This window comes from Hetaerina americana, unplaced genomic scaffold (genome assembly GCF_022747635.1).
Source record: "Hetaerina americana unplaced genomic scaffold, ioHetAmer1.1.p SCAF_5, whole genome shotgun sequence".
Taxonomy (NCBI): domain Eukaryota; kingdom Metazoa; phylum Arthropoda; class Insecta; order Odonata; family Calopterygidae; genus Hetaerina; species Hetaerina americana.
Genome location: NW_027287095.1, coordinates 33,600,342 through 33,613,908, shown reverse-complemented (window position 1 = coordinate 33,613,908; position 13,567 = coordinate 33,600,342). Strand labels below are relative to the sequence as shown.

At 39.3% G+C, this 13,567-nt stretch overlaps 1 protein-coding gene across 1 annotated transcript in view; it reads left to right on the top strand.

Annotated features, from left to right (window-relative positions):
- smog (G-protein coupled receptor 158 smog) overlaps positions 1–13,567 on the top strand; it is a 113,490-nt gene that overhangs the window by 21,880 nt on the left and 78,043 nt on the right. Inside the window, exons 3-5 of the mRNA XM_071591832.1 lie at positions 1,099–1,300; positions 8,343–8,411; positions 12,898–13,007. Of these exons, the coding sequence (XP_071447933.1) occupies positions 1,099–1,300; positions 8,343–8,411; positions 12,898–13,007 (381 nt within the window). The remainder of the gene's footprint in view (positions 1–1,098; positions 1,301–8,342; positions 8,412–12,897; positions 13,008–13,567) is intronic.

The following is a 13,567-nucleotide window of genomic DNA, read 5'->3' as shown; positions in this document are numbered from 1 at the left end:
GAAGATAAACAACATTCTTGGAAGTGCAAGAGGAATAGGGGAAGGGCGGGAGAGAGTTAAATGGTGGGATGGAGTGGGGTGGAGTGGTGAAAATAGGGCAGGTTTTGCATCTTGCTCGATGACATGGAGTGGGTATGGCTCTGGGGGTGTGAGGGGATTTTGAGAGTGGCCTGGTGGATTTGAGGATATCTGCTAGGTTGGCGGGACGTTTGAAGGTGACAGAGGGGCAATTGGGGAGAAGGTTGGAGGAAGTGTTGTGATTTTTGAGGATGGGGAATAGGTCTTTGAGGATGGTGGAAACATGAGTCTCGTATGCTGCAATAGTTGCGGTGAGAATGTTGTTCTATTTTCCGATTTTGTGTCAATTCCACCCCTTCCCTCTCCCTTTCCTCTCCCCAACCATTCCTTTCACCCCTCCTTCGCCTCCCGTTCTCCCCTTCCCCTGGCCCCCTTCCCTTTCTCTCGCACCCCTCACCTCAACAATTCCAGCAGTCATTACTTCTATATCTTCAGAGGAAGACGGATTGTTTCCGTCGAAATATCAAGAAAATACGTGTGAGTGTTCTCTTTTTTTGTGTTTCTATATTGTGTGTTACTGTGTATTGTACTATTCGGCACTTCCGTGTTACGTCTACGAAAGCATATATATATATATATATATATATATATATATATATATATATATATATATATATACATATATATATATATGTATATATATATACATATATATATGTACATATATATATATACATATATATATATATTTATATATATATTTATATATATATATATATATATATATATATATATGTTTACTTTCGGTTATTCACCGTATTGGTGCGAGCTCCGAGGGCATTCTCCCAACGGAGAGATGATCCCACCTCCCGAAAAGTTCACCGTAATTCAGTGGACACGGGGACGCGGCCTAGGGTGGGGAATTACTCTCCGAGGGGGGAGGAGGATGCAGCCCACCGTAGCCTCTCCGCCAACGACCCTGCCACCTCCCGCCGTGTCTGCAATTACTATGTCCTCATTCCTTGCAACACCCACGAGTCAATTCACCCCGGTTAATCTTTCGCTCCCTCTCCTCACCAGGTGCTACCCCTGCCCGGAGAACTGCCGGGACACGTGCGTCGAACTGGGGGAGGACGTGGGCGTCGACGGCATCCGGAAGATCCCGACGTGCACGACGCCCCGGGACCTCAGGCTGCGGCGGGCGCTCGTCGGCATGCAGCTGGCGTGCATGGCCGGCACCATCGCCCTCGCCGCTCTCGTCTTCCGGAGGCGGAAGTGCAAGGTACGCGCGCGGTCAAGGGCCATCCATGGCCTTCCCAGAGGTTACCGCTGCAACCACTTTCACTTCCCTGTGGGAGGGGCTGCGAGAAGGGGAAAATTCTTTCCCTCTTTCCTTGAGACCAATCCGCGTGCCTGCGTAGTCAGAGACGAACCAGATTCTGACACCACACCAGTCTTGGACCGTTCATCAATTAAATCAGCTCAATCTTTCAGGAACTGTATTTTATTCTATAGTGGAAGATGTTTCTGCAGCTATCTTAAGGTTCATCTCAAAGGCTTCAATGCGACAGCAGGAATATTTACTTAGACTTGTTATGAAACAATCCGATAGAATGAATTTGTGATCGTTACGATACATGCTTTGAGGTTTCTCCACATTTTTGTCTATTACGGGCAGCAGTCACACCAGCGTTTATCTGGCTGAAACGTTCGCAAAACTGTCGGTAATAACGGAAACTAGGTGAAGTCCAAGTGCGTGCAACCTCCGCAATCCACATGCCGTGGATGCATTCGTAACACTGAATTTGGCTGTCGTAAAAATTTCAGCATGTCTGCCCCATGCATTTTCTATCTTTTTGCTTGCCATTAATACCGGTGTAACTTCCCCATGCGTCTATACTGGTATTTACGTTCCCATAATCACGATAGCGCAGTATAATCGATTGCGGGATTAGGCCCAAGAAAGAGAATAAGTTAAATAAGCATAATACTGAACCTAATTGATCCCTGCTCAATTTAACAAGATAACGCCAAGAAAATCTGAGGACAAACTTTATCTGTTAAAATGCTCAAAGATAAGCCATTTGAATCGTATTCTAGTCCTACCTCTAATACAATAGGAATTATACGCGGTATCAATAAATGACATCACCTTTCTCAACAGGTAATGAAAATACGCCCACAAAAATAAGCAAGCGTTAATGTGACAGTGGTATCAATGAACATAAATATGCTAATTAAAGCACTAATTTAAAAGTAAACACAATTGGTCCATACAAGTTCAGCTGGAAAACATTACGCCCAGACTTCACGAGGTTTCTATGTAATCTGTTTTGAAATAATTATGCAGGAGCATGATTTTATGCTTTGATACCTGGGATGGATTATATGGCCTCCTCCACCTACGCCACGTCTATCTAGTTTCTTAATAAATTGTTTCGCTTATTTTCTGTTCTCTAAATGGTTGTTTTTCAAAGAAGTACGTTCTAATTTGTAGTTCTACGCTTCCATGGTTCGGCACACATATTAAAGTCCCTTGTAGCTTGGTTTTGAAAGAACATACGAGGTCTGTAAATTAAGTAATGAGACACATTAAGTAAAAAATTACAATTTTATGTTGCCATCCTCAAAATTACTTCCTTCTGAAGCCACATAGCGCTGGGGACGGTTCTTCCACTCCTGATAGTAGTGCTGGAACACCGATAATGGAATAGCCTTCAGCTGGTCGGTTACAGCTGTTTGAATATTTTCGACTGTCCCAAAATGAGTTCCCTTGAGGTGATTTTTCAACTTTGGGAAGAGAAAAAAGTCACAAGGACTCAAGTCAGGCGAATAAGGAGGCCGAGGAGCCACAGGAATATTTTTACTGGCCAACAACTCGTTTATTGCAATTGCTGTGTGACAAGGAGCATTATCGTGATGCAACACCCAGTGGTTCTTGTTTAGTCTTACACGAATGACCATTTTTCGAATTTTTTCCAGCACCTGTGTCGATTGCATAAAAGTGTCGATTGACCGTTTTGCCTTGGGGTAGAAACTCTTTGTGGACGATTCCGTGGATATCGAAAAAGCAAATCAATATGCATTTGATCGTCGACTTCCTCATCATATCTTTTTGGGACTTTGGAGAGGTTGAAGTGTGTCACTCCATGCTCTGGCGCTTGGTTTCTGGGTCGTACTCAAACACCCAATACTCGGTACCAGTAATGACACGTTCCAGAAAATGGGGGTCGTTTTCAATCTAATCCAAAAAATCAAGGAACCTTTCCCTCCTGATGTCCTTTTGGTCTTGAGAAAAGGTTTTTTGGAACCATTTTTGCGCAAATTTTTCTCATCCCCAATTCATTGGTCAAAATCTGATGAACGGTGGTGTGAGTCAAATTCAACTCTTCCCCGATCATTCTGTCAACCGACGATCTGAACGCACAAGATCAAGGATTCTGTCGATATTTTCATCTGTTCTTGAATATAAAGGCCTTTCGCTTCGTGGTTCATCTTCAATCGACTCTCCTCCTGAAAATTCCTTAAACCACCATAAAACCTGGGCTCTTGACCAGACACTATCTCCGTAGGCCAGCTGAAGTTAAGCAAGAGTTTCTGTTGCACTGCACCCAAGTTTGAAGCAAAACCTGATAGCACACCGTTGCTCGAAATTGATGCCCCTCATTTTTCGAACAAAATAGAAATACGTGTTTCATAAAAAATCACTACGGACAACCAAATAACTCGAGCGAGTTAAAACCCGTCCTGAAGACGGATCACATGTTTCCCTGCCGCCCCTCCAAGCCCAGCGCCTCCAGTGTTGCCAGATGGAACGCTACATTGCCAGTCTCATTAACTTAATTTACAGACCTCGTACCAAAGGGGACTATTTTAAAGACCGCTTGGTCCCATTACATGTGTTTTAAGAACCAAAAATGGGTTTTGTCATCCAAAAGTGCCCTAGAATATTAATGAAATGGTAATAGTATAACCGTTTAACATACCCTGATAGTTTCATTTTTGTAAAAGAACAGGGATAGTAAATCATTCTCATAGAGTTTACAGTGACGGGAACATTGGAGAAAGGGAAGATTTTTCTTCTGATTTTTCCTACAGGGGTATATTTACTTGGTTTCAACTTAAATTTTATTAAAAATGGACCTAAATCTTGCCTTTTTTGATAATTAATATTTTCAATTTAATAATTTGTTCGTCTATAATTACGGTTAAAAATAGTTGGAGTCGCTGGTTTATTCACCCCAGCGAACGAAGAGATACGAGTGTCAACGATGATGTCCGGTGCTTAAACATACATCAGTTTAATAATATAAAATAATGGCTCATATATTTAGCAGATCCTATTTAACAGCTTCTGGATTTAGCAGTAACTATTGAAGAGCGTGTTCCTGTACACCAGAAAACTTTGAGTATAAATAATAAGAGTCATGATTTCGATGCTGCTCGCGAACCCCATGAAAAGTTGGACAGATTCATTAAAGCTGAATTTATTTTTGACGGAGAAGTAATTTTGTCCACGCATTTCCTGGGTAAAAATAATAATTGACGAAGACAATGCATAATGGAGAAGAAATCATTTTGGCATAGACTTAAGCAAATATTTTCAGAGAATTGGATATGGAACTTAGTTTTATGCGATGCCTTTGTGAAGAAAATGGATGAAGGTTGATTAAAGATATTTTACAAGTGGACATTGAGGAAGATAGCAGAGGGAGGAAAAATTAAAAAGCACAATTTGGGTCAGGCGAGTGGAATCATTTCATTTTAAAAGAAAATTATATAAAACTTACGTAATTTTCCATTTTAAAAGATTCTGTTTACGTACTGCTCATTCATGTAATGTTCCTATATATCTAAATATATTAAGCCTGGCGTCAGAATGTCTTTTAACCCAAACAAAAGATTTTATGGTGGAAAATTTCCTGATTCTTTTTAATTAATTTTCTTTGAAAAGTAATATAACGAACAAAGTATTTGGCAAGTTAAGGGAAGAAGGAATATTAATGGGGGAAGTTGGAAGAAAGAAAAATTGTATGGAAGAAACTGTTTACCACTTAGTAGAATTCTTTCACGATTTTGAGGGGAAAATTACCCGAGGTTTGCTTTTTCCTCGCATAAAACTTAATCCACAACCACGGTAATCTTACAGCATAACATCCTCCGGATAATAATCTTTGGTATTGGGAATAATGCGAAATGCCTAAAGAGCAATACATATGGAAAAGGGTAAGAGGGAAATAGAGAAGAAGGTGATATGCATTTCGGACTGCGTGAATGGCTTAGGTGGTATGAACAGACGAAAAAGAAAATAATATCGGCTTATACGGGAGTCTAACTTGGGAGGAATTCCTTCGATGGACGTCAAATGTAGCTCCATCGGCGGATTATCAATGACGATGACTCTCAGAGTCGATATCAAACTTTTCCACACGGAGCCGGATTCCGTAACCCGAAAATTGTGATTTTTTTTTAATTCCCTCTTTAAGAGAAGTCACCGATGAAATCTTTTCGGAAAAAAATATTCTCAATCTCAAAGTCCATTCTTGGAGGAAGACTTCATCCTAGGTACACAACGCTGAGGTAGATGGAAAAGACATCTTTCGGAGCCGTAAAGAGCCGTCCTACGCCACAAACTTTCTGATCCAAACGTTTCGAGCCAATTCTCCGATGACTTGGAGGACGAAAATTATATTGTAACCGGATCCTCCGGGCGCCATCCGGTCGACGACTTGTAAAACTTGCTCAATTTCAGTAGGGGACGAACCGGCATATGAATGAGCAAATTCGTCATTTCGCGTCGTCTTTCCTCGTCTGAGTCCTGGGCGATCATCCATAAAAATGTTGGCCATGCTCTATACTTTCCTGTCATCACCATATAAGTTAATAAGAAACGTTTTCGTAATTCAGTATTGGTATTTTCGGATTTTTCGTCATCATCATAAAAAAAACAAAGAATAAATTACGGGGTCCATTCTCATACACAAATAGACATGTTTTTAATAAAACTTTTGATTCAGGTGTGATGTGGTGAAAGTGTTACTAAATAACAGAGACAAAGACTACTTCAAGTTCCACCAAATAAAGTTTTATTCACGACTAGTTTCCAGGCGCTACATCCTTTTCAAGTTTAAATAGATGTTGTGCACCGAAACCAGTCGGGAGGAACTTTTTATCAAGAGGAAAATTGTAGCAGTCATTGTCTCTGTTATTAAGGTTTTAATATTTTTTATTTCGGCAAGATAATGTCGATATCATGTTTCATTTAAAACTAACACCACCCATTTATATTCCACAGCATACTCTGAAGTAGATAATTTTATGATCAGAGTACAGTTGATACTCGGCATTAATTTTGGAAGCATAAATATTTTTCGGTTTTATTAAAGTCAAATAGTTCTCCGAATGAGAGGAAATTGGTTCCATGTGAGTATAGTTCAAATAATTTCTGAATCAAGCAAGGTAGATGATTGCCCAAAAAAATTTATTTATTTTAAGCCGTCGGAGAGTTGCTAGTTTAACGAATCAGAGGACACGTGAATAAACCATTACTTTCACAACGGAAAATTTCTTCTAGTATCAAACCCAGTTATAATATTTGATAGGCCAATGGCCACAAAAGCAATCGGATGATTCAAATGACTTCGAGAGGAGTTAATATGAATGGCAAAGCATCGATAATTGATACTTTTTGGGCATCACCATCCCTTTCTGTACATTGAATTTGCAATATGCTGACATTTTAAAATTTGCAACATGATTGTAGTAATCAATAAGATAGCTTTTGTATCCAATCCTGAATTTAGCATCCCAAACCATCCATTATAGAAGATAAACCATTTTTTACTGATTTTTATAGTATGAGAAATAAAGCTAGGCAGTTTTATTCGTAAATGCTTTTATAATTTTAATAAGATTTTTATCAGTTTAAAAGCCTTATGTCAAACTGAAAAGTTGCCCAAGCTATCCTATTTATCCGAGGAAATCAGTTTCATTTAAAAATTAATTATGACCAATTAAATGCACCACGGTGATAAATAGAACGTGAGGAAAATTGCTATATGGTATGCCTTAGCACACGCAAAAATTCACCCATTTAAAGTTGAACTGTAGAAAAAAATAGCTTATAACCTTCTATGAAATCCAATTCGGCTAAAAAAAATAAAAACTTAGCTCTCTAGGCTCTTCGGTGGCCCCTTCCTGCCCACTATACTAGGCGTTAGAAAACCGCTCGAGCCTGCAGAAAAATTATTTAAAATGAGGTTTCTGTTAACGGCCACTCATTGCATATGCATACAACTGCATGTATCAAAGGGGATATTTTCCTCCTTATGTTAAGAAATTTGTCTTGCACAAGGAAGGTGGCTACTATTTGTAGAGTGAGGAAGCATTTTGTGAGGAGAGGAGCAAATGCGGCATTTTCGCACCAACGGAAGAGAGGAGGGGTGGGAATCCAGGAATTTTCCATCCTGTGGTACTCTGGGAGACGAAATCAATCCTCCAGCAGCACTGTGTGGGTGAACTCGAGGCGAATTCCCTCCTCCGTCCTTCCGCCAACCGTTCGCCGTTTCCTCGGCGTGTGAAACAATGAAGGGGGTGGGATGGGATTTCCCCACCAGCGAATCAGTATGAAAAACCAGTAATCTTGACCAGGCACAGGTAGGCTGATCATTAGGCTAACGGTAGCGACGAGAGAGACCGACGTGTACAAAAAACACGGTTACATTGACGAGAGAGCGAAGTCATCAACCATCTTCCTTGCATTTATTATTTTTTTCTACAAAACTATCGGCTTATTTGTGTATATTTATTTAATATTACGAATCGTATATCAAGTGCCATTTTTTTTAATTTAATCATTCTTTAATTAAAAGGTAAAACGGAGAAACTCCTACAGTCATAACAATAATTACATGAAATGAGGAAAAGGAGGAGCATTGAGCAGTAGGTTATGGGAAATTAAATCAGCCGCCGGAGATTGACGGAACCCTATTAATAATAATAACTAATTCTAACTGCTATTTACTCCATTTTCTCTTTATTTATTTATGTATTTACGCTGAAAATGATGATTGGTTAATATATATAAAAATATGTCAACGTCTTTCTTTCTTCATTTGAAATTCCATTAAAATGAATAATATGCGTCTAATGCTACTTTTTTTTCTCCTAATATCACAAATTAAATTTAAGCATCAGTTAGAGAAAATATACATTTTTACTATGCATATCATACTGATTAAAAACCATCTCCCAGTTTGTATGCGGTTGATATATGAATTTACTGCGAGATTTCAATTAATTTGCTATGTTTATTTCTTACACAGACTATCGCTTCCGGAATGTGGACCATATTGGAAACAATTCTTTTCGGAACATTCCTACTCTACGCAACGGTAAGTAATCTCCGGTATTCACTTACTTTTAAGCCTAACGAATCTATGTTGAAACTTATTTCGTTCGTAATATCCCCATAAATGCTGAGTTAGGTTTACTTGGAAATGGCAAAAGATCAAATGTTCGTTCTGACACTTGTACCAGTATCAATGTACCAGCACCAGTACCACTTGTACCTGTTGCAATGTTGATGACAATGACTAAAGGAAAATAATGCATTTGCAACAGATTTCACCAGGCAAAGCTTCAGTAAATTATTAATTCATTAGTATGAAGCCCAAACATTTTTGTTTTCATTTCCATCAAGCATTTCTATAAACTAGATTCTTTAAAGTTCGTATTTATATTAAGCTACTCTAACTTTAGGTCGTATATATCTAAGCATTTTCGTAATTCGATAAATTAAAGGAAAAGGTTGAAATAAAGTTAATTTTCCTGTCAAAATGTTCAGACTTACATTTAAATTAGATCAAGAAACGATTTTCTCTCCAATGAAAGCATTATATACCTACAAAAAGAAATGCTCTTATACTCATCATAATACTATATAATGCAAGTATATTTCAATACCCCCAACCGCCGCCTGAATTTGAAAAGTTTCACTCATGGAAGGTGATCGTGGTTGGTAATGTTCAAATACTATCATTAACCTTTGTTGAAGAAAGAGCCTCAACAGTTTCAATTGGCCTGCAAACGGATCACGTTTATGAGGAGGGGTGTCGGACTTGAAGCCGGAACAAAGTTCGCCGGAATCTCGTCACTGCTAATCGGAGCGATCATCGCTCATGGTTCCCCCTCAAAGTTCCTCGCCAACTTGGGGCCAGGGAAAAAACGTTTATTAATAATATAGTTAAGTGCCCCCGCAAAATCCGGAGAGTGCCCTCAGGGAGGGGGGGGTCGCGGTGTGGGTTCGCTTGAGGACAAAAAGAAGCAGACGAAACGGGGAGGAAACGGGTGGAGTTCCAAGGGGTACATAGTCGAAAGTGATCTTTCAAGTACACCCAGGCGTGTTCACACAGATATCGGTCATACTCACAAAATTTGCAATCAATAGCATTTATTCCAATTTTGCCGTTGCCTAATTTTTTCCTCCGAATTTCACTTGAAAGTGTCCATCTTTCGGTCATTGACAAGATATTTAATTGGGAAATGTTTCTTGACGGCAGCAGTATATGTATATGTACATGTCCTTTTTACATGTGATATGTATGAATACTTTTATGTGCACATACTCGTATACATAATTACAGGCGTGAAAAATTGTAATCACCATTGTGATGTAATAGCGAGGACCTTCTGGTTTTATTTTGCAAGTACAGTTCCAGCCAATAGAGATGTGGCTCGATTTAACAAAAACGTTCCACTTCAACTGCAAGGACGTTTTACCTCAGCAGAAAAACGTTTCCGCGCAAATGAATCCCATGAAATCATCCAAAATATAACGCGTCAGCGACTTACCATCTCAACAGAGAATAAAGTTAATGGCCTGAATGAGGAAAGCCTGAATGATTCCAGATTATTCTAGCACCACTGGTTGAAGATAATTGAAGCAGTGCATTCAATAATACGGAATTTTAAATTTTTAGCATCAAAACTAGGTCTCTTATTTAATATCCAATAATAAATATAAAAATAACAAAAGGTAAATATGACCTGTGAATACTTCGATAGAAAAGATCGGTAGTTTATTTGTATATTGATTTGTCATACAAGTAGAATCAAATTCTGCTATAGCGAGATTCGATAAACCAAACACTATTACTTTTAATTGCCGTTGCTCGGTTATCCGAAAATGCAGCAATATCTACATCTACATAAATACCCCGCAAGCCGCCGTAAGGGCGAGTGGCGAGGGTTGTCAGGTCACCACCCGTAAAAAGGAACAATATCACATACAAAATCAACATATACATGCCAAACTATACCCACAGTGGCGTTAACACTCATACAAAAATCCCTTCAACTAACACGTATGCAAACACACACTATCATCCAACAAACAATTGCACCTCAGGATGCATTATGGAATCTATCCAACAACGCGCCAGCCAGAACATGAAAATTAATAAGGCGAAACTCCACCACCACATGAACATGCAACATAAAATCTCTCCTCCCTAAGGACACAGGTAGGGAACGTGACCCAACGCCGCAGCGGGAGTGCCCCCTACACGGAGAGGGACGAGGAATGGAAGGGAAACCAAAATCAGTCAAAGCAGAGCAAGCAATACTGTTAAGAGCACAACGCCACTTAATGTCACTCAAATGCGGTCATACGAGAAGGGTTTTGACAACAACACATACAAGGTTAGCGAGAGTGCATGCAATTGAGTAGGCCTAATTATTCCCTAGACGCTGAGGGTGGCAAGTGGAAATTTTGCTATCCATAACCCTGCAGTTGCTATCCCGTGGGAAGGAGTCCTCGAGTCTGCTAGTTCTGGCATCTATTTCCCGAATTTTATATTCATGATCCAAGCAACCAATGTATGTTGGAGTGCGAATAATTTGCTAGACCTCGGTGCTGAAAAGTGCGGATCTGAATTTATTTAGTAAGTTACACGCATTGAATCCTCTTTCTTCTAATGATTCCCGGCCCAACTCCGTAAGCATTTCAGTGACGCTTTCCGTTTTATCGTAAGAGTTTTTAACAAAACGGGCTGCCCGGCGTTGAACCTTCTCAATATCCCAAATGAGGTATTTTTCTCTCGGATCCCATACGCTACTTGCATATTCTAAACGAGGCCTTACAAGAGCGTGGTAACAACGTTCCTTAACCTTGGGGTCACTTCTGGCGACAATTTGTCTAATAAATCCCAATTTTTATATGCTTGCCCGCAGACTTTACGTATGTCGGTCCCCTAAGTAAAGTGTTTAGTGAATGCAACACCTAGGTATTTTACCGTATCAACTACTTCTAAGTCAACTCCAACTAATTTGTAAACAAATCCCGTTGACCTTTTAAAGAAATTTACTGCCGAACATTTATTAATATTTAATGACAATCCCCAATTTGAACACAATTTAGCAATGCAATATGTTACATGTACACCTTGGTTTTCTCTATTTCTTTCTCACATGCGCTCACTCAAACATGCATAGTTATGTAGAGGTGATTACTAATAAATATTATGAAAATATTTTAATTCCGTTTAAAAATCGATAAACCTTTCGACTATGGAAGTCTTTAAAATGGCTGGACAGAATGCCCAGGAATGTTGCACGACATGGTAGAAAGGAGTCAGCGATGGGCAAAAATCGTTCATTGGTAATACAATAATAGTTAGTGTGGCAGTACAGCCTTAGCTCGTTCATCGGTCATAGAGATATTTTCGTTGCAGTCATCAGGCTGTGTACAAAATAAATATAGTTTTAACCACGATATTTCTGCCACAAAATGAATACTTTTTGAACAAATTTTCTTCTTTTGTCCATAATAGTCAACATTTCTTAATACACGGTTTGTTATAAATGAGTTTCGTCTTAGTTTGGCTATCATTACCCATAGTCCAAAAGTTGCGAAGCAATAATTAAAATTGGGCCATATTAGTACGGTATTGAATTAACTGGACTTAAATAATCAATCGCAATCCCTCATTTCAATCTTAATATTTCAGTTTGTTCCCATGTATAAATATTCTTATCCTTCGCTTCGCATACACCTTTGGAGGTATGTGCGCTTGCAATGCCATCTTTGGTCACTCATGCAGTTTTGAAATGGCCTAACCACCAGATTTTACACAACACCCTAACATTTGAGGTTTCATTTTGCAATATATCTTCTGAAGAGACCGTGGAAGCAGACAAAGGAAAAACCCATCAGAGATAGTGCGGGTATTAAAGAGCAGATAATTTAATCAATGCCAGAAGTAAGACTATGGAGGAAGCCTCAAAGATTTTCCATTCCAATCAGTCTCATTGCACAGGTTGGAATTTTCCCCGCGTCACAATGCAGTGGTCCTCAGATGAAAGTAGATGGATGAGGAGAGAACTATATCTCAAATGGTATAATTAGTGTAATGAATCAAAGAAACGAGTAAAATATGCTGAAAATTTACAAACTTAAATGTCATTGAAATTCCTTTTAAGAAAAATTTATCTTAAAAAACAAAAACCTTATTGATTGTAAGTTGAAAAATGTTCAACTTTATCTGGTCACATTATAAGAATACATTTCGTAAGTACTTAATACAAGAAGTAAAAACAAAATTACTTTAAATTGTAATCTCCCAGTGGAACATAAAATGAATAATGGTTTGTTTTATGCGAAAAGCCTTCGCAAATAGACGATATGCTACAGAGAGCCGCTTTTCATTCCTAATATTTTGATTTGTTTATTTTCAATTATTTCAAGGATTTTATTCGCTTCCCCGAACGTTACTCCCGAGAATAAAGTGTGAAAAACATATTAATTTCGGCAGAGTAAAATCCCCAAATCTATTATTTAATCTCATTACCACAAACTTTTTTCTCCCATCGTCTCTCCAGGTTCTAGTCCGCTACCTCGATCCGTCGCCGGTGCAGTGTCTTCTGGAGCCTTGGTGCAGGGAATTGGGTTTCGTCCTCTGCTACGGGGCCATCATTCTCAAGCTGTACAGGTAAGGACGACCTCCGCTAATTGACCCGGACCGAATCCTTACTTCCTCCTCACTAGAACCGTAACGCTCGTCCCTCCACTCAATCTCTTTGTCTCTTAAAGGAATAACTTCGTTAGGACGACGGAAATGGGGGTTACGTGACCCACGGGAAGGAGTGGGAAAGACCCGACGTACGTTTACATATTACCCTACAAATTGCCACAAGGGTATGGGGTAGGGGATGGGGTAGGGAGTAGGGGATGGGTTATGGGGTAGCGACCACTAAGTAACTGGTCGCTAGAGTAATTAGTGATTTTATCATGAAAGGGTGGCAGTAGAAATTTTAACTCCGAGCGGTTCGAATTATAGTGGGTGTGTGCGCGTTGTTTTCCGCTCCTGTGAACACGAATTTCGCGACTGAATGAAGGATTTCTTATTCAGGCCTGTTGGGCAGCCCATTTCCCTTAAGGTCTCATCGTAGTCTCTGGTCTACCTTTCAACGCGGCGATATGTTTTCCTCCTCTGTAAGTGCTGAAATTTTAAGTTTTGGGATTAATTACCGAGACCAAACTTTACGAAAT